This window comes from Pleurodeles waltl, chromosome 3_1 (genome assembly GCF_031143425.1).
Source record: "Pleurodeles waltl isolate 20211129_DDA chromosome 3_1, aPleWal1.hap1.20221129, whole genome shotgun sequence".
NCBI classification, from domain to species: domain Eukaryota; kingdom Metazoa; phylum Chordata; class Amphibia; order Caudata; family Salamandridae; genus Pleurodeles; species Pleurodeles waltl.
In genome coordinates this window covers 830,449,381-830,471,863 of record NC_090440.1, presented here as the reverse complement: position 1 = coordinate 830,471,863, position 22,483 = coordinate 830,449,381, and the positions used below count along the sequence as shown (strand labels likewise).

The 22,483-nt window shown below is 44.5% G+C and overlaps 1 protein-coding gene across 3 annotated transcripts in view; it reads right to left on the bottom strand.

Annotated features, from left to right (window-relative positions):
• Positions 1–22,483, bottom strand: part of LOC138284668 (uncharacterized) — a 353,800-nt gene that overhangs the window by 234,232 nt on the left and 97,085 nt on the right. For all 3 annotated transcript variants that reach the window (XM_069223733.1, XM_069223735.1, XM_069223736.1), the window contains exon 5: positions 9,753–10,184. In XM_069223733.1, coding sequence (XP_069079834.1) covers positions 9,753–10,184 — 432 coding nt within the window. The remainder of the gene's footprint in view (positions 1–9,752; positions 10,185–22,483) is intronic.

The window sequence follows — 22,483 nt, the reverse complement described above, 5'->3', positions numbered from 1 at the left end:
TCTTAATGCTTATGCTCTTGTTGAAAAATCACTTCCTGCAAACTCGAATTATGAGCTGAAAGAGGGGTTTAGTGCATTCGAGTGACTATATTAAGAGTCTCAAATGATTCCCATGAGAGATCAGACAGTGCCTAAGAGAAAAATAATAACATGCCTGATCATATTTTTTTAATTTAATAATTAATTTTGTGTATATCAAATAACACAAAATTTGGTGGCAGCAAACAACAACTAGTAGACAGTGAGGCATACTAGTTCAGTCATCAATACTTCTCTTCCTTGCCATAAGACATGATTGTAAATCGTCCGGCAAGTGTACTTGCAGGAGTCTCCAGCATAAAGACTGACTCTTCATGTCTTCCCTGATGTTAACTTCACACTTCCTCTCTGACAGATGCAGAGTCGTCCAATGGGTATCATCTGACTTTGTTCTTGGCCACTTTCTAGGGGCCCCATATATTCTCAAATTGTTTGAGGCATCCCCTGTCCTGGCACAGCAGTTTTTCATCTCTCATGCACCAGTCCATGCTGGACTCCCCTTCCTGTGATGTTGGGACCAAGGGACTCCCCATTTCTGAATCAGATCTCGCCGTGCTACGATCAGAGCTACATTACAGAAGAGGAGACTGTATCAATCTAATGTCTGGTCTCCCCAAACTCCTAGGGCCACCAGTTGTGGGTTAAAGTTAACTCGTATATCTAGCACTGTCGAGATCATGCGTTGCACCCCAAATAGTGTACAGTAGTGTGCCTCTCTGTCCATAGCCCCGTAAACAGAGATCAGCCTCAGTTCTGCCCATGTGAAACAGTCTTGTTATGGTAAAGTGTGCCCTATGGAGAACCTTCAATTAAATCAGTTGGAAACCAACTCGTATTGTCACTTCACGAGGCATGCCATGCCCCCAGTAGTCGTTCTCAAGCTTACCAAGATCTCTCTCCCATTAGGTCCTGAGGCTGTAAAGTGGGGCAAAACTATTATGTAGTAACAGAATATATTTGGGACACTGCATCACTGGTCAGTGGAGCACCCAGGGCTCTGTACTCCAGTGTTGTCTCATCCGGTCCCGGTACCTCACCCAACTATTACTGTAGTCTTGTAGGATGCATGGTAATTTAAGGTATCAGAGGTTTTAGTTTCTGGTGAACTCATATTGGTCCTGTGGTTTGAAGAATGGCAAGACTTTGCCATCCCGCCAGACATCCCCCACCTTCGATGTGCCCAGTAGGTCCCATTTTTTGTATCCCTCTACTGCTCTCAATACTTTCAGGGTGGTGGAGTTCCCTAGTGGGTCTCCAGTGTCACTTTACCGTTTTGTCCTGGGGCTCTTGTTTTCCTGTTTCATATGTTGATCCCCATCACCATTGGCGATGGTAACAGTGGCATTCCCCCTCCCCCGTACAGGCAGGAGATGTATCCTTCTGGATCCATCGCTCGACGATCAGCCTGTAGTGATTGCTCCTGTAGCGAGGAAAAGGCCCAGTCACTGATCACTTGGAGATGCGCTGCACAATCGTATAGGAGTAGATTGGAGAGGCCGATTCAATCCTCAGGGGATTTGCGGTCAAAGTGGCCAGGGCTATTCTTGGTGCTACCCCCCCTCCCACAACAAGGTCCTAATCACGTCATCTACTGTTCTGAAAAACCCATCTGGAACTTCAAACTGGGTATTTTGCAGTACGTACAAAAACTTTGATAGGTAGGTCATATTGTACACAGAGGCTCTCCCCATTAGCAATAACAGGAGCCTCAGCCACCGACTCACATCTCCCCTGTAACATTTAAGAATTTTGGGAGGTTTTACAGAACAAAGAGCTCTCTGTGGTCACAAAAATGCCCACATATGTAAATCTGGTCAGCTTCCATCTCTGGGGTTAGCCCCACTCCCGTCTCAGTTTTTCATGCAACAGTGGATAGGCCACTGAATTGTGTCAGTTAATGTGGAGACCAGAACAGAACACAAACACCTCCAGAACTTGCAAAACTCTTGGCATGAAGTGCATTGGGTCTGCCAAGTAGAGCAAGATATCATCTGCTACCACATCGGCTCCCAACGCAGTGCCTGAAGGAGAGCATTGCACTGTATCCACATACAGTGGCTCAAATACATTGCAAATAGAAAGGGAAACAGCTGGTATCCCTGTCAGGTGCCCCTGCCCAGTTCAAACTCTGCTGAGAATGCACCATTGACCTTCACCCTGGCTATCAGATAAATATGGAGCAGTTGTACACAGGATATATACTTTTGGCCAAATCCATTCTTCTGCAGATTCACCATCATATAAGACCATTCAAGAGAGTTAAATGCTTTTTCACCATCCCGCTATGCAGTTTCTGTGCACTAGGCACCCTCTCAGTTGCCGCAGGTTGTGTCTCATCACCCAGTAAGGCATGAATCCTGGTCAGGTTCTAACAAGGAGTCAAGCACTTGCATAAAGTGGTTCACAGAAACATTTGCCAAAGCTTTAGTCTCCTGATTCAGCAATGATATTGGTCTTTAGGAGGCACATACCGCAGGTGGCTTCCCTGTCTTGGGAATCATGACAATTGTCTGTTTCAGATCACGTGGGAGAGCCACATTCCGCCTGGAAAATTCAAGGGACAAGCCATTAGGGCCGGGGATCTCTCACCTTTCATTTGGCATATGGCCTCAGAAGTATCTGAATCTGTAATCTCCGTTTTCAGCCCTCAGCTCAGCTCGCTTCCCAGCTGAGGGGTTGAGACATCTGCCACAAAGTCTGCAAGTGCCCCTCCTCCCTGCCAGCCTCAGCCCGGTAAAGCTCTTCCAGATAAGATCAAAGGCCTGTGCTCTCAGAGCTGGAGTCTTGGCCGTGTCTCCGGAGATTGTCACAATTGCTGGGATCAAGCAAGGCCCCTCTTCTCTACGCGACAGCCAGGGCAGGCACTTCTTCTCCTTGTTACCCATTTTGTACAGTCGACCCTGCTGTGCCTGAAATTTAGCCCTTGCCTGTTGTTGGGCGTATGCCCTTAGTTCTGCCCTTAGCCCCTCAATCTTGTATGCCAGTCCAGGGGAGGTGGAAGCCACATAATCTTCCTCCAGTTGGGTCAATGCAAATTCTCTCTCTTTGGTTTCACTGTTCTTGACCCAGTCACAAACTTCTTGGAGTTCCAGTTTGTCAGTTTCCACAGATCGATCCTCCATTACCCCTTCAGTTTTTGGGTGTTTGTGTATATGTTATTATGGGACAGTGGTCGAAGATACACCGTAGCACAAAATGTATACGTGGCACACCAATGCTGATGACACAGTGCCAGTAAGTAGTCCAGAATGGACATGGAACGCATCATGCTGGCATTCCCCTGGGTGTTCCTCCTGCCAGAAGTAGTCCATTCGCTTCTGGGAGCTGAGACAGAGGAAGGTCTGTCGGAGGCTTCTCCCATGTGGCTGTTACCATGTCCATCCTCCTGTGCCATCTGATTAAGGTCTCCATCTACGAGGAAGCCCTTCTATCCAGATTCCAAGTCACCCAACTTTACTGATTGCAGCCCCAAGGAAAAATAACACAATGCAAACACCAGCTCTTCCCTGTTAAACAAACCCCTCACCTCTGCATGACATCCTTTGTCGTCCACCCAGAAACAGGTGAACTGTAGTGGGAGGAATTTACGATCCAGGATTCCCAAATCCCCTGGTGCTCTGAGAGAACCTTGCATAAGTCAATAGTTTGTACCTGCCTCAGTTCATGAACCCGCAGCAGTTATCTATCAGATAGGAGAATTATATTTGGGTCTTGCCTGGAAAGATATTTCCACACTATACTCGAGGAGTCTGTTGCCCAACAACATAAACCTCTGCATCTTGTTAGCAACCATTAGCATTATACTCAGCAACAGATAATCTAGTACCATGGTAGGGGAGTGTGGCCCCACGGTGCAATTAAAAACATCAGTTACCACATAGCACGACATCGAGACTCTTGACAGGATCCATCACACCATGGTGGCAGGGACCTATCATAGGCTTTCAGCCCTTCAGGCCAGTGTGTCTGCCGTCATCGGGTGATACCTGGGAAGAAGGGTGATGACTATTGGAGTGATGACCACGGGGTTACGACCGGGGTCCCCCCTCCCAGGTCTTCATTAGAGTCTTCTGGTTCCTCTGTTGTCTCCTCTGAATCTTATGCCAAAGCAGCCCATCAGTTATCAGTGTTCAGGCAGTGGTTCTGCTGGATGTCTCCAAGCACCCTGGCTCTCTCCATATTTGCCTGATCCTTTGAGGGTCACCACACAGCAGCTAGCATTAAAATTCTGAATCTGCCAGTCCTGCGGCCCATGCCCCTCATGCCACTCCTGGACTGGTTGGCCCCTTGTCTCTAACCAGTCCCGAGCCTCAGTGCCTGCTGAAAAAGTGAGATCCATCCTAATCAACAATATCTAGTTTTGCGGGGAAGAACAGTGCATATTTCAGATTCAGAGTCCTCTGATGGAATTTCAGTGAGACATGCTTTTGGCATCCTCCACACGATCTAGGAGCTGGTCTATAGTTTTATGCATGTCATGCAGCTTTTTGTCAGTGTCTGATATTGCAGGATGTAGCTGGGCTATTGAGGATTCCGTTTCGGCCACTCGCTTCGCCTGCTTGTTGTGGTCTGCCCTCAGCATGTCGTGCAGCTTACTGCCAGCGTCTGATATTGCAGGTTGTAGTTGAGCTACTAAGGATTCCTTTTTGGCCACTTGCTTTGCCCGCTTGTTGTGGTCTGCCCTCAGGAGCTCCAGGTCAAGGGTCACTACATCGATTTTGTTTACCACTGCTGATTTGGTGTTGCATATAGTCTCTGGGTTTGCTGCGGTGTCGGACACCATCCTTTGATACTCCTCTGCCTGAGTGTGGTAATGGGCCTCCTCTCGGCATGGTGGTGGGAGTCAGCTGCCTGCCCCATTTTCTGTGACTTTGGTCACACATTGGCAAGGCAAGACATTGCAAGGCAGTCAACGGGACAGTTCTCACTGTTCACCACGGACTTTCCACATCTCTTCCTGCCAAGTCTTCACCACTGTGGCGTCTTCCACACCATATGGGCCGCCTTACACAGGGTTACTCCTGACTCTGTAGTGTGGTTAGTTTTACGTATCCTTTGCGCATTAGCTTCAGGCTTTAGGCCTTTGTGCACTTTGCCCTGGATGTACAGGGAGTGCAGAATTATTAGGCAAATGAGTATTTTGACCACATCATCCTCTTTATGCATGTTGTCTGACTCCAAGCTGTATAGGCTCGAAAGCCAATTAAGCATATTAGGTGATGTGCATCTCTGTAATGAGAAGGGGTGTGGTTTAATGACATCAACACCCTATATCAGGTGTGCATAATTATTAGGCAACTTCCTTTCCTTTGGCAAAATGGGTCAAAAGAAGGACTTGACAGGCTCAGAAAGTCAAAAATAGTGAGATATCTTGCAGAGGGATGCAGCACTCTTAAAATTGCAAAGCTTCTGAAGCGTGATCATCGAACAATCAAGCGTTTCATTCAAAATAGTCAACAGGGTCGCAAGAAGCGTGTGGAAAAACCAAGGCGCAAAATAACTGCCCATGAACTGAGAAAAGTCAAGCGTGCAGCTGCCACGATGCCACTTGCCACCAGTTTGGCCATATTTCAGAGCTGCAACATCACTGGAGTGCCCAAAAGCACAAGGTGTGCAATACTCAGAGACATGGCCAAGGTAAGAAAGGCTGAAAGACGACCACCACTGAACAAGACACACAAGCTGAAACGTCAAGACTGGGCCAAGAAATATCTCAAGACTGATTTTTCTAAGGTTTTATGGACTGATGAAATGAGAGTGAGTCTTGATGGGCCAGATGGATGGGCCTGTGGCTGGATTGGTAAAGGGCAGAGAGCTCCAGTCCGACTCAGACGCCAGCAAGGTGGAGGTGGAGTACTGGTTTGGGCTGGTATCATCAAAGATGAGCTTGTGGGGCCTTTTCGGGTTGAGGATGGAGTCAAGCTCAACTCCCAGTCCTACTGCCAGTTCCTGGAAGACACCTTCTTCAAGCAGTGGTACAGGAAGAAGTCTGCATCCTTCAAGAAAAACATGATTTTCATGCAGGACAATGCTCCATCACACGCGTCCAAGTACTCCACAGCGTGGCTGGCAAGAAAGGGTATAAAAGAAGGAAATCTAATGACATGGCCTCCTTGTTCACCTGATCTGAACCCCATTGAGAACCTGTGGTCCATCATCAAATGTGAGATTTACAAGGAGGGAAAACAGTACACCTCTCTGAACAGTGTCTGGGAGGCTGTGGTTGCTGCTGCACGCAATGTTGATGGTGAACAGATCAAAACACTGACAGAATCCATGGATGGCAGGCTTTTGAGTGTCCTTGCAAAGAAAGGTGGCTATATTGGTCACGGATTTGTTTTTGTTTTGTTTTTGAATGTCAGAAATGTATATTTGTGAATGTTGAGATGTTATATTGGTTTCACTGGTAATAATAAATAATTGAAATGGGTATATATTTTTTTTTGTTAAGTTGCCTAATAATTATGCACAGTAATAGTCACCTGCACACACAGATATCCCCCTAACATAGCTAAAACTAAAAACAAACTAAAAACTACTTCCAAAAATATTCAGCTTTGATATTAATGAGTTTTTTGGGTTCATTGAGAACATGGTTGTTGTTCAATAATAAAATTAATCCTCAAAAATACAACTTGCCTAATAATTCTGCACTCCCTGTATTTTATTCATTTGCTCGCAGCTTAGAGCCTCTGTGCACTTTGCTCTAAATGCTTTTTATTCGGCTTCGTACTTTTATTTTTCAAATAGCCAGTTCTACGGTCTTGTTTTATATTCATATCACACTGTTTAGCCTACTTCAGCACTGGAGTTCTCCATAACACATTCTTGTTCACTCTGTGCTTCAGTCAAGGATACAGTCTGGTACATTGCCGATAGACATGGTAGGAGTTTAGTCTTTGGCATTCCTGCGTAGGGACATTTTGTGATCACGCTGACATGTTAGTTATAAAAACACTTCCTTGTCCCAATACATGCAAGAGGGAGATTCCGACCAGGGAACCACAACTAGACGCTGACTGCCTCGTATCAGATGCTGAACCAAGATCACAGGCCTTTGCTCAGGTATGAGGGCTGATGTCTCCCCAGTGATTCAGAAAGGCAAGTTAGAAGCTTAACATGCTGTGCTCGAAATAGAACTAGCAGAGGGAGAGTAGGAACTATTAGACACCATGATAGCGTTGTTCTTATGTTTAACTCTCCTGGTGACTATTTCAATCCTACTGTGTTGTATGGTTCTGGTTATTGCGGCTCACGCCTTATTATTTAAAATGCAGTTGTTTTATTAAAACATTATATAAAACTTATATTGCCTTTGTTATTTGTATATGAGATCATACTGTAAATGAGAGAGTTGGTTTGGATCTGAGTGACCACGACTTCCCTGAGAAGTTCCTAAGATGTCATGCGCTCGGCTGCCCAATCATCTCTTCCCTTCGGGAGAAATGAGGCACTGCTAGTTAGCCGGAGCAAAAAACGGATTTAGGGTGACAGAGTTCCTTCCACGTGGGTCAGACTCAGTCCCCCACACCGTGATCGATACTGCTGCCTAGAAATCCAGTAGTCTCATTTAGGATAATGAGAGCCCACGCGACAACTCCTCCTGGAAGATCACCTCCCCCAACACCCTGGTCAAAGTCCCCACGAGCTAACCACTTAGTCTCTTGCAGGCTGACCCAAGTGGCAGATCATGCTAGACACAGAGTGGACGAAAATCAGCACCCCCGCAGGCACAAGCACCCCCAGCTCACCACAGCCTCTGGGTATTCTGCACACCGCTTTAGTCTTTCCTTGGGCTGTGCACCCCCCTCTTGCTGCCCGTCAACCCCTTCTCCTGTCCTGCCTCAGGGGCTGACTCTGATCATCTTTAGGAACAATTAAGTTTTACTTCATGGCCAGATCATCCTCAAAATAACAGTACTAAAATAGTACTTTAGTGTTGGATGAAATACTAGCAGAATACTTAGACAAGGTTTCAAAATGGTCCTCCTTACCTCCTTCTCGTTTTTATAAGTAAAGATAACAGGAAAATCAGGACTAGCCTGCTTTGCAAGTTCACTTCCTCTTTGATCATTTGAATACATTTAGAACAAGATGCATGCATTTCTTTGAGCCAGCAAGGCACATAAAGGTAGAAGACTGCACTCATAACAGACAAAAATTAAGATAGAAGAAGAAAATACACCCAACTCAGGCTACAAAAAGCGTGAAAATCTAAGAAGTGAACAGAACATAAGTTTAAAGTCAAAAAAATATTTTACCAAGCAAAATAACAGAACAAAATAGTGCAAATACAAATAAAATGTGAGAAAGGATTACTTACAAATATCTGGTATGACAACAAGGTAGACCTAAAATGTGACAACGCTATGGAATCTGGCTTTCAACTGTCTGCATTTTTATTATTATTTATTTAAAAATCTTACATAAAAATTGTTCAAAGTTCCTCCCACTGAAACCACACATTGCGATTTATGGAAGAGACAGTGCTATAGGAAGGATGCTCAAAATATATTTTTATGACACCAATATAAATAAAATAATATTATAATGGCTTGGAGCAAATAGCTTTATTATACATGTGAGTCAGTAATCTCCCTTTAAACTCTTGTAAAGTTTCATCCTATAATAAGCAGCCTCTGACGTCCGCACTTACTTACATAAAAAAAGAAAATACATTACCAGTTGTTTATTGCTGATGAGGAGGGACATCATAATAACCCAAACCATCTATTAGCCAATGTGGATGCTCCTTTCAGAAATAGCTAGATCATAAGATGGTCAGGAAGCAGGCCACGAGGGGCAGGGATGAATAGACATTTGTATTTCATTTTGATGACATCCATCCAGACTGTACCGAGCAAGGCTGCCTTAAAGCCGTATGCTAAGAGTCTGGAAGCAATTGTGTGTTAGAGTATGTGCTGCTGGTCTTCCTTGAGTGACTGCTCCATCGGGGTTCTGGCTTCCACTGCTATAGTACTTAGCTCTCAATGCCAGTGAGGAAGAGGGGCCTAGAAGACACCATGCTCACACAGCGTGGAAATTATCACTTTCAGCTCGTCTCACTGCGGGAGTGCAAAAACGAGTGCGAGTTGCGGTTTGTCTACACAAGCTAATGTGCCAAGTACGGGGGTGGCCTGGCCTGGCATATAAAAGGTCCAGGGTGTGTAATCTAATGGGACCCTGCACTTACATGGTATATTTCCATATGGCGAACTACAGCTTCACAAGACGCATAGCATGGTATACTGGTTGTAAAAAATAAGAACACCCCGAAGGAGTTCACAGTGGTGAACAAAACTTGTTGGCTGTGTTGCTTTGCTCTAACACTTGGATCTAAACGTCTACTGTACAAGCATAATAAAGAAGATGTTGAACATTCTACATTTTGATTTGGACACTCGCATTATTAGTTATATATGTATATTTCTACTTTATTAGTGAGTGCACCAAAAGAAGAGTGCTCATAGCAGTTTGTGCAATATATATCTTGTTTTGTGACTGTACAAAAAACTCACGGCTGCTCCTCGTCCTTGATTTGATAAAGTAATGTGGAAGTTACAGATCTTCGTGGTGGGACATGTCATTAAACAATTCAGATGACATTACCCTGCTGCACTAGATAACTTTATTTCAGACTATTTTTCAGCCAAATGAAATGACTGATATCTTTCCAGTATAGCAACAAATGGTTTACATCAGAATGATCTTACCTCCAACAACGTGCAGTTCAACTTCTTTTTCAGCGGCAGGGCTTGTGTGACCTTTATGAAAAACCTGAATTTTCAACATGGCGCCATTATGTTGGTATAGATCCAGAAAAGCAGCAATGTTACAGGAGATACTGAAAGTGTTGTCTTTGTGCTTCTCAAACTCAGAGAGGTTAAAAATAAAAGGTGATTCTTCCTCGCCATGGATGAGAAGTTCGAATTCATCTCTTCCATTTGGGGTTTGTAGATGTCCATTAGCACCAGTTTCTGTACTGGTCCAGTGGAAAATTCTTTTAGGTATACAGTCTTTACATGTCAAATAGGCACGTATTCCAAGGATTTGTGGCCTAAATCCAGTGACCTGGAAAGATATGCTTGCCTTTTCCATGTGTACAAGTCTCTCTGACAAGGAGATGTCCGTGAGCTTTGGTGGTACTGCAAAACAATAAGAAAATAACACAAATCATGCCTGTTTAAAGATTAAGTTTGTAAAGGACTGGTGCAAATTGGGGATAGGGAACAGAACCGACCCCTTTGGTAATATCGTTAATGGGATATTAGTGCAGATCTGACTTCCCTCAGAAGTTTTGATTCAGTTATTCATATAGCAGTTTACATTTTTACATTGCTTATGCTGCCTTTAGTGTATATGTAGTGCTTTGGGATTAGTAAATACTAAAAGTCTGAGTTTATGGGAAACTGTATTATTAGACTCGTGGCAATTCGCTATAATGCCTGGGGGTAGTGGAAGTGACACCATGCACCCTTTAATTCCAGGGTAACACTTCAAGAAGTTACATTACAGTGCATGACATATGATTCATCCTTGGGAATTCACGGGGAAAAAATGTTGGGATCCTTGCCTCAAATCTTTCAAGGTTAAACATTGAGAGGCTTTACTAGGCAATGAAGGCTAAGCACAGCCTTAAGTGCCTATTACCGCCTCCTACTGGCATAGGGGCTTATTTACAAACCCAGTGGCTCAAAGCAGCGCAGCAAGTGACTTTGGTGAGCTGCCCTGCACCACTAGGAAAGGGCAGAAATGCACTGTATCTACAAGGTTCGGCACATTTCTGTCCTCTTCCCCTGAGCTGGTGCACAATGGGCTGCCTAGCATCGATGCAAGCACCTTTGCACTACGGTGCAAGGATGCCTGCATCGCAGATGGGATTGTTTCTTTGCAGGAAAGCACATCTTCCTGCACAAAAAAAATCCATGGAGGGTTTTTCCTCTTTCTATGTGTGCTGCAGAATGAGGCACACGTAGAACAAGAAAAAAACGAGGAGAAATTAGGATATTTCTCTTCCCTGCGTCTCTACTGGGGAGACGAAAGATTCTGACACAATCCCAGGGCACTGTTGTAAAAAGATGACAATAAACCTATTGCATTGCAAATGCTTGTCTTCTAACTTGCTCGTACAGCTTTACCATTTTGTGCAGTCGTTTTCCGCTATGATTTATATAAAGCCAGGACTATATGATTGGAAAGTTCCATACCTAACAAATACCCATTTGAACATTTTGCATCCCGTGTCTGGCTTCAAACTTGCTAAAGTCTCCCCGTCGTGTATGATTTTTTCTTTCTTTTTAATTCCAGAATTAGGCAGTTTGATCTTTGTCGGGGACTTCTGAGGGAGGGCGGGTTGAGCCAGAGAAGGGGACTAGCACTGTGCAGATGGAGGAACGGGCGCAGCCTGGCGACAGCTGTGACTGCGGCTTCACACTCACCACCAGTCCGGTGGCTGCAAAGTTTAAGGAGAGTCCTGATATTAAAACTGGAGAACGCGTTGGATTGTGAAATATGATAGCTGTAATTTGTTTCACACACGATGCTCTAGTTTAAGCAGCTTTGATAAGTAATTGGATAAACTGTATTCTGAAGTGGAGTATTTGCTTGAAATGTATGTACAGCAACGAGCCAGAGATTATGTTTGCGGAAAATTGCATGCCACAGAACATATATGTACATCGAAAGGCCTTTAATTTTCGGACGTAGTTATTCCCTCTAATTATTTTGGGAGAAAATGAAGTGTATTAGAAATCTGTTGTAGGGCTGTGAAGCCCTCGACAAAAATGCTGTTTGCGAGGTCACATGTCAGTGCCACAGGTTAGTATCATCGGAGAGTTAATGTGGCTGCTATAGAGCTATGTGAGGGTCAAGGGGTTGTAGTTTGTAAGATAGCTTTGTGGGTTCACAAGCCTTTGTTGCAGAGGTCTGTGTGTTACTGGCAGAGTTGTGAGTTATGAGCCATGTAAAATGGCCGAGTTAGTAAGGTCTCCGTTTTAAAAAATAAATCTCCATTTATTCTGAGAGGTGTGAATTTAAAAGGCAGGAGTTTTTTTAGCTCCAACTTTCATTACTATAAAGTTGATAAAGTGTTTTTTAAAGGATAGTACTAATCACTAATGATGTGGTTAAGAATTCAATGCAGTGTGTATCATGCTCTGTATAACTGATTATTATTAGTGTACATCGCATACAAAGGTCCCATATCAGATTTCTACCCAGAGCCTGAGAAACTTCTGAAGCCGTTTTATTGTTTCTCTACATGAACAGCTCAGTGTGGAGGCCAAGTTAGATGTCCCGGCAGTGCTGCATTTGCCCTCCAAATGTTCTCTGCTATATAATTACTTCCACAAAAATAATTACTTGATGCTTGATGTGAGGCATTTTGTCCTGGAAAATACCCTCTGCTTAGCTTGCTCTTCACATCGTAGCACTTTAATGTACATTGTCACGGCCATGGGTGTCAATTCATCAAAATGATAGGAGTAGCGGAAGTGACATCATGTGCCGTTTGATCACATACATGACATCACAGGAAGTGATTCTGCAAGACCTTTGATTTAGTGACATCCCAGGAAAAGAGATTATACAACCTTTGACCCCACCTGAAGTGACATCACATGGGCTTTGGCCTAGAGCAATCACATTAAGCGAGGCATTTGAACTTTGGCAGCTTACATTTGACAAAGGTTTTTGGAAAATCACAACCAGACACAAATGGAATACTCTATAATAAACACACGTTACAATCCGATTGAAAATGTTCCCACATATATTGTCTGTCTCAGACAGTATCTTCATTTGCAGGGTTGGGATAACGTTGCATCCAATAAGAAACTTTTAGCGTAAAACAATGAAGAATGTACTGACGAAGGTGAAATCAATAAAATAAATCTTAGTTTTACCCTCTTCCCTTTTGCTATCTTTTATATATCTCCCCTTGTCCCAATTCCTACACTGCTGAATATTCTTATCTACCCTCACCAACTTACTTTTTTTCCTCCATCTGCACAGCTTTCCAACTCGTTTCCTCTTCTTCAACCTCCCGTTTTCTTTTGTATCTTTTCCCTCACATCTAACCTTCATTATCTCTCTATTACCGTTTCTCTTCAATCCTCCTCAGCTCATTCTCACACCTTTTTAATATACTGAATAATACAAGCTTTCTCCACTTATCACTCCTTTCATCTTCCCCTCTGTGTTATTTCCTAAGCACATCTCTGTCCCAATCAACCTCTCTCCTTTCCCCACCTCCAGTATTCCTCAGTAATTTTGCCTTTTGTAAATGTCCATCTCTGGCCCAACTCTCTCGTCTTCACCTTCCTCAAACTCCAAATGTCCCCAACTTTAACTTTCCTTCCACCGAAACTCCTTATTTTGAACCCAAACTACACTTCTCTCTCGCTTACCCTTTGACCAATTCCCAGTGATCCGGAACCACCCACCTTAGAATCTCCAAAACAGCTGTTTTGCCCTCTTCCCGCCACAGGTCTCGCATTACTTTCCCCTGCCATCCACTCTCACACCTTCCATCGCCACACCCACTCTCACCTTTCTGCTATTGCACACCCACATTTTCATTTGCTTAGCAGGGCGATGGTTTGTTTAATTGGTAGATAATACTCCTAAACCGTTCCCACTAACAAAACACTTTAAAAAAGTTAGAAGGTGCAGAACAAACAAGGAAAGAAGTGCAGAGGACATGCCATTTTAAACATGTAAGGTACATAGAGTTTCATGCGCTGCCACAATGTCAGGCCCAACAAGGCCTGCAAAGAACACTGACACAAAACTAGATTTAGAAGCTCTTGCCCCTTTCAGAAGAGCATAACGTAAACAAATGGCCAGTATTTTTGTTCTGGGAAGGGTGGCAATCCTACATGGATCCGTAGGCCCCGGAAGGCAGACAGCTTGTTTGCTTACCAAGTAGCAAGTTGCGAGAAATCAAATTGGCCCTTGTCAAATGTGAAACTGCTTTCATTACCTCCAAGTCACTCATCCTCATCTCAGTTAATGCACGAGGGGATTCCACCTCATGATATGCTGAAAATTAAAGCCTGCCCACCCAGCTGGGCACCATAAGGAAGCTTACATCATCAGCATCCTCCTGTTTTTTCACTGTCTCCTACTGAGATAAAACTTCAGGAGTAGCAGAGGGTCTCTGATCAGGACTTTGTTATTAGGTCGAGCGCGCAAGTGCTCTGGCCGTTGTAATCTATCTGTGGGCTTTTAGCCATGCCCACCACATGTCCATCACTATCATTCGTTCATGGGCTTGCCTTCCAAAAATCCTGTGTTGTCATTGGTAAATGCTTTACGTTTGTCCCTCCTTGGTGCAGTTTTGTTACCGCCTTGGACACCAACCCCGTTACATGGATGATTGCACATTTGCCGATACGTTTGACTGCAAGAGAACTTATTTTTCCTTTTGTGTCTCTCCTTCACGCTCATGCTCATGGCTGCCGTGGCGCTTTCAATTGACTTGCTTATGTCACCTGTTTTACTTTTCATTTTCAATTTATGGGGCAAGGAAAGTCCAGTTAGGAATTTACAACGCTAATAGCTCTAACTCGAGCAAACGCGAGACCCATTGCATTGCAAATGCTTGTTTTCATATGGTCTGGGGTTTCCCTACCCTCTTTCACTATTGGGAAATGGCTGTTTAATACATCGCGACAGACATGGACCACATTCTTAAAACACTGTCCTATTTTTTGTTGGGGCTTTTCTCTAGGACCTAGACAAAAGTAATAACATTTAAATTTATTGACTTTGTATTGATACTAGCTCACTGCCAAATTTTGTTCTCCTGGAACGATTTCGGAGGTCCTGCGTTGGAGTGCTTAAAGTTTAAAATGGGCAGACTGTGAACAATCACCCTTCAGAAGGAAGCACTGTGAGACATGAGGTCCGTGAATACAATATTGCAGGATTGACCCACTGTAGGAAAGTACCATCTTGCCTGGCATGTTACCCCCATATTTCACTGTATATATGTTGTTTTAGTGTATGTGTCACTGGGACCCTACCAGCCAGGGCCCCAGTGCTCATAAGTGTGCCCTGTATGTGTTCCCTGTGTGATGCCTAACTGTCTCACTGAGGCTCTGCTGACCAGAACCTCAGTGGTTATGCTCTCTCTGCTTTCTAAATTGTCACTAACAGGCTAGTGACCAATTTCACCAATTCACATTGGCATACTGGAACACCCTTATAATTCCCTAGTATATGGTACTGAGGTACCCAGGGTATTGGGTTTCCAGGAGATCCCTATGGGCTGCAGCATTCCTTTTGCCACCCATAGGGAGCTCTGACAATTCTTACACAGGCCTGCCACTGCAGCCTGAGTGAAATAACGTCCACGTTATTTCACAGCCATTTACCACTGCACTTAAGTAACTTATAAGTCACCTATATGTCTAACCTTCACCTGGTGAAGGTTGGGTGCAAAGTTACTTAGTGTGTGGGCACCCTGGCACTAGCCAAGGTGCCCCCACATAGTTCAGGGCAAATTCCCTGGACTTTGTGAGTACGGGGACACCATTACACGCGTCCACTGTACATAGGTCACTACCTATGTACAGCGTCACAATGGTAACTCCAAACATGGCCATGTAACATGTCTAAGATCATGGAATTGTCACCCCAATGCCATTCTGGCATTGGGGAGACAATTCCATGATCCCCCGAGTCTCTAGCACAGACCCGGGTACTGCCAAACTACCTTTCCCGGGGTTTCACTGCAGCTGCTGCTGCTGCCAACCCCTCAGACAGGTTTCTGCCCTCCTGGGGTCCAGCCAGGCCTGGCCCAGGAAGGCAGAACAAAGGACTTCCTCAGAGAGAGGGTGTTACACCCTCTCCCTTTGGAAAAAGGTGTCAGGGCTGGGGAGGAGTAGCCTCCCCCAGCCTCTGGAAATGCTTTGATGGGCACCTCTGCATAAGCCAGTCTACACCGGTTCAGGGATCCCCCAGCCCTGCTCTGGCGTGAAACTGGACAAAGGAAAGGGGAGTGACCACTCCCCTGACCTGCACCTCCCAGGGGAGGTGCCCAGAGCTCCTCCAGTGTGCTCCAGACCTCTGCCATCTTGGAAACAGAGGTGCTGCTGGCACACTGGACTGCTCTGAGTGGCCAGTGCCAGCAGGTGACGTCAGAGACTCCTCCTGATAGGCTCTTACCTGTGTTGCTAGCCTATCCTCCTTCCTAAGTAGCCAAACCTCCTTTTCTGGCTATTTAGGGTCTCTGCTTTGGGGAATTCTTGAGATAACAAATGCAAGAGCTCATCAGAGTTCCTCTGCATCTCTCTCTTCACCTTCTGCCAAAGGATCGACTGCTGACTGCTCAGGACGTCTGCAAAACTGCTACAAAGTAGCAAAGACGACTACTGCAACCTTGTATCGTTGATCCTTCCGCCTTCTCGACTGTTTCCTGGTGGTGCATGCTCTGGGGGTAGCCTGCCTCCTTTCTGCACCAGGAGCTCTGAAGAAATCTCCCGTGGGTCGACGGAATCTTCCCCCTGCAACCGCAGGCAACAAAAGACTGCATCACCGGTCCTCTGGTTCCCCTCTCAGCACGACGAGCGTGGTCACTGGAACTCAGCAACTCTGTAAAAGTGACTCCCACAGTCCAGTGACTCTTCAGTCCAAGTTTGGTGGAGGTAAGTCCTTGCCTCCCCACGCTAGACTGCATTGCTGGGTACCGCGTGATTTGCAGCTGCTCCAGCTCCTGTGCACTCTTCCAGGATTTCCTTCGTGCACAGCCAAGCCCGGGTCCCCAACACTCTAACCTGCAGTGCACAACCTCCTGGGTTGTCCTCCGGCGTAGTGGGACTCCCTTTTGTGTCTTCGGGTGAGCTCCGGTTCACTCCTCTTCGTAGTGCCTGTTCCGGCACTTCTGCGGGGCCTGCCTGCTTCTGTGACGGCTCCCTGACTTGCTGGGCGCCCCCTCTGTCTCCTCATCCAAGTGGCAACATCCTGGTCCCTCCTGGGCCACAGCAGCATCCAAAAACCCTAACCGCGACCCTTGCAGCTAGCAAGGCTTGTTTGCGGTCCTTCTGCATGGGAATGCCTCTGCAAGCTTCTTCACAACGTTGGACATTCATCCTCCAAGGGGGAAGTTCCTAGTCCTCTTCGTTCTTGCAGAATCCACAGCTTCTACCATCCGGTAGCAGCTTCTTTGCACCCTCAGCTGGCATTTCGTGGGCATCTGCCCACTCTCGACCTTGTCGCGACTCTTGGACTTGGTCCCCTTGTTCCACAGGTACTCTCGTCCAGAGATCCACTTTGGTTGCATTGCTGGTGTTGGTCTTCCTTGCAGAATTCCCCTATCACGACTTCTGTGCTCTCTGGGGAATATAGGTGCACTTTACACCTACGTTTCAGGGTCTTGGGGTGGGCTATTTTTCTAACCCTCACTGTTTTGTTCAGTCCCAGCGACCCTCTACGAGCTCACATAGGTTTGGGGTCCATACGTTATTCGCATTCAACTTTTGGAGTATATGGTTTGTGTTGCCCCTATACCTATGTGCTCCTATTGCAATCTATTGTAACTATACACTGCTTGCATTACTTCCTTTTGCTATTACTGCATATTTTTGGTATTGTGTACATATATCTTGTGTATATTTGGCATCCTCATACTGAGGGTACTCACTGAGATACTTTTGGCATATTGTCGTAAAAATAAAGTACCTTTATTTTTAGTATATCTGTGTATTGTGTTTTCTTATGATATTGTGCATATGACACCGGTGGTATAGTAGGAGCTTTGCATGTCTCCTAGTTCAGCCTAAGCTGCTCTGCTATAGCTACCTTCTACCAGCCTAAGCTGCTAGAAACACCTCTTCTACACTAATAAGGTATAACTGGACCTGGTACAGAGTGTAAGTACCCCTTGGTACCCACTACAAGCCAGGCCAGCCTCCTACACCCACTACTCATGGCAGAGGGAGGATCTCCCCTCCCCAAGGGAGTGAGGGGGTAGTGAAGACGAAACGGAATCCCTTCCGAGAAGAAACTAGCTCTTAACCCGCCCGCCTAAAAGATGTCTGTATGATTCCCTCCCCATGGGCTGAGCTCGACACCCAGCCAGCATTCCTACAGCCATTACATCCCTTGAAGAGAATATATTTAGCATTTTTAGCATCAACCCAAGAAGTTCCATCCAGTTCTAGATCCCCTTTTTATTTTTTCTCTTTACCTTATGCTTTTGTTCCTTGTCAAAGTATTGTTTGCATTAGACACTACTGCTCAGATATGTAGTTATTTACATGTCCCATTGACTGTGACCACACCTACACTATCCTTACTAGGCCAACCCATTACTGGAACAATCTCACACAGGTTGGCAGGAAAAATGGCTACGTCTAGAATGGTGATGATACTTTTATGATCCAACCTGTACTACATGGCTAGATATATAAGCTAGTGATGACACTGTTGTATTTATTGTGATTGTCTCGCAAAACAATAACAATTACGTGAAAAAAAGTAACTCAAGCACAGACATCAATTGGCCAGTGCATGTCTTGTATGCAGGATTAGCCCCAATATCCAGCACTACCTCTAAACACTCAGAGTTAGCCTCACGTGCCAGGTACTTACGCCGCAAGCATAGAATTAACCTTAAATGTCCAATATAATCTACCTATGTGGAGACATGTCCCCTAGGTGTTAGGTCCATTAATGTTTTATAGACTTCTGCATAAGCTAATTGAAACCTGCTTTGGACTGCAGTAACAGTACACCTCTTTACAACACTGACCACTATCAAATATTTGGTAAAACCTGCCCACACACAGATAGAGCCTTGCACACAATGGTATCCGTCAATTGGGCAGGCTAAGCTCGCGTTACCTACTCATCTCTCACACTTCGTCACAATAATAAATACAAATCAAGAGCCCTGCCCTCTGTGTAACCCCCTCCCGAAACATCCTTCTCTTTCCTTTCTTTTTAATCCATGCGAAAGAGCTGCATTTTGTCCAACTTTCTGATTACGTCTTACCTAGGCAGAGCATGCGCTGCCTCTTTTAGGCATGCTGTTTTCTACTCTGTGTGCCTAGGGCACGCCCACCACTTTACATTTGTTCCTTTGTGTGCCCTTCAAAAATATTTGCCTTTCTGTGGTGAATCCCTTATATGTGTCCCTCCTTTTGGGGTGTTGTTCACGCCCATGGCAACTGGCCCTCTTACTTGTAGGCTTTCACTTCTGGCCATTTGTGTTAGTTTCGGCACAGCTAGGTGAAGATGATTCTAGCAGACAGTATCCACACCCCACCCCTACCCTTCTAGGCATTCCTGATCTCCCTTGTGCTTACAGTACACGCTTGTCTTTTTAACCATCGACCGCCTTAGGGCAGTGTTCAAGGCGTACTTGCAAAACATGGATGCAACGGAGGGAATATGTATTGTATTGTATTGTAATCGTATTTATGTAGCGCTTACTACCCCTGACGAGGCGTCAAAGTGCTTTTCGATGAGTAGCACGCTACTCTGGAACCCAACAAGAATTAGTGATGGATTAGTATCGGGAAATAATGAGTACAGTTTTAGTATTATTATGAGTTAATTTGAGCCGCGGATATGAGAGTTTGTTAGTTAGATTGACTGGAGTAATGGAGGGGTGGAGGAGGAAAGAAATCCAGAAGTGTTAATTGGGAGTATATCCTTCATTTACTCAACCCAAAGGCTTGGGATGAGTAAAGGGGGGTGGAGGAGGGAAGAGTTTGTGGAAGGGTTAGGGAGAGCATAGTAGCAGGGTGAGATAAATGCGGGAGAATTTAGTAGGGTTGTGTGGGAGGTCACAGTAGTAGAGTGAGGTTTGGTGAGTTAGATGTGGAAGCGGAGGGAAGAGCTTAGGCAGAGTTATTTAGGAGGTGAAAGAAGTAGAAGGGATTTGGGATGAGTCAGAGTGAGAATGGAGGATAGTTTGATAGAGACATGACATATGATGATGAGTAGATAAGTGTGATAAGATGAGAGCAGAAATTCATAGATATCTAGTATAACAACCCACCCAAGAGCCATGCAATGATCCCCGAACATGCCAAGCACAGAAACAACATATACACATACATACACACACACACACACACACACACACACATATATATATATATGTATATATATATATATATATATATATATATATATGGAAAATGTCACTTACCCAGTGTACATCTGTTCGTGGCATGGGACGTTGCAGATTCACATGCTGTGCATTATCCTGCCATCTAGTGTTGGGCTCGGAATGTTACAAGTTGTTTTTCTTCGAAGAAGTCTTTTCGAGTCACGAGACCGAGGGACTCCTCCCTTTCGGCTCCATTGCGCATGGGCGTCGACTCCATCTTAGATTGTTTTCCCCGCAGAGGGTGAGGTAGGAGTTGTGTATATAGTAAAGGTGCCCATGCACTGGAGTAAGTATGTATGTACATAATGTGTATAAAAATAGTATATATTTACAAATTTACAAATGTACAAGTTTCATCAACTTATAACGGCTACAGGCTCCCGGGGATGCGGGAGGGCGCATGTGAATCTGCAGCGTACCATGCCACGAACAGATGTACACTGGGTAAGTGACATTTTCTGTTCGATGGCATGTGTAGCTGCAGATACACATGCTGTGCATAGACTAGTAAGCAGTTACCTCCCCAAAAGCGGTGGCTTAGCCTGTAGGAGTTGAAGTTGTCTGAAATAATGTTCGTAATACAGCCTGTCCTACTGTGGCTTGTTGTGTTGTTAACACATCTACACAGTAATGTTTTGTGAATGTATGAGGCGTAGACCATGTGGCTGCCTTACGGATTTCTGTCATAGGTATATTTCCTAGAAAAGCCATTGTGGCGCCTTTCTTCCTAGTGGAGTGCGCCTTTGGCGTAATAGGTAGGTCTCTTTTTGCTTTAATATAGCAGGTCTGAATACATTTCACTATGCATCTGGCAATGCCTTGTTTGGATAATGGATTTCCTGCATGAGGTTTTTGGAAGGCTACAAACAATTGTTTTGTTTTGCGAAACTGTTTTGTTCTATCAATGTAATACATTAGTGCTCTTTTAATGTCTAACGTATGTAAGGCTCTTTCAGCTACTGAGTCTGGTTGTGGAAAAAAGACTGGGAGTTCCCCTGTTTGGTTTAGGTGGAATGGTGATATAACTTTTAGTAAGAATTTGGGATTTGTACGGAGAACCATTTTATGTTTATGTATTTGTATAAAGGGTTCTTGTATAGTAAATGCTTGTATTTCACTTACTCTTCTAAGAGATGTGATAGCTATTAGGAAGGCTACTTTCCAGGTTAAGTATTGCATCTCACAAGAGTGCATGGGTTCAAATGGTGGACCCATGAGTCGCGTTAATACAATATTGTGGTTCCACGAGGGAACCGGTGGTGTTCTCGGGAGTATGATTCTTTTTAAACCCTCCATAAATGCTTTGATGACTGGGATTCTAAAGAGTGATGTTGAATGTGTAATCTGCAGATAGGCAGATATTGCTGTGAGATGTATTTTAATAGAAGAAAATGCTAGTTTAAATTTTTGTAAGTGTAATAAGTAGCCTACAATGTTTTTGGCAGAAGCATGTAGTGGTTGAATTTGATTATTATGGCAGTAATAAACAAATCTTTTCCATTTGTTTGCGTAACAATGTCTTGTAGTAGGTTTTCTAGCTTGTTTAATGACCTCCATACATTCTTGTGTAAGGTCTAAATGTCTAAGTTCCAAGACTTCAGGAGCCAGATTGCTAGATTGAGCGATGCTGGATTCGGGTGTCTGATCTGTTGTTTGTGTTGAGTTAACAGATTTGGTCTGTTTGATAGTTTGATATGAGGTACTACTGACAGGTCCAGTAGTGTTGTATACCATGGCTGACGGGCCCAGGTTGGTGTTATTAGTATTAGTTTGAGTTTGTTTTGACTCAATTTGTTTACTAGATAAGGAAGGAGTGGGAGAGGGGGAAAAGCGTAAGCAAATATCCCTGACCAACTCATCCATAACGCATTGCCCTTGGACTGAGAGTGTGGATACCTAGACGCAAAGTTTTGGCATTTTGCGTTTTCTTTTGTTGCGAATAGGTCTATTTCTGGTGTTCCCCAGCGTAGAAAGTAAGTTTGTAGTATCTGGGGATGAATTTCCCATTTGTGTGTTTGTTGGTGATCTCGACTGAGATTGTCGGCCAACTGGTTTTGAATCCCTGGGATGTACTGTGCTATTAGGCGAATGTGATTGTGAATCGCTCAATGCCAAATCTTTTGTGCTAAGAGACACAATTGTGATGAGTGTGTCCCTCCTTGTTTGTTTAGGTAATACATTGTTGTCATGTTGTCTGTTTTGACAAGAATGTGTTTGTGGGCTATTAGCGGTTGAAATGCTTTCAATGCTAGAAACACTGCTAACAATTCTAAATGTTTTATATGAAGTTGCCTATTTTGAACGTCCCATTGTCCCTGTATA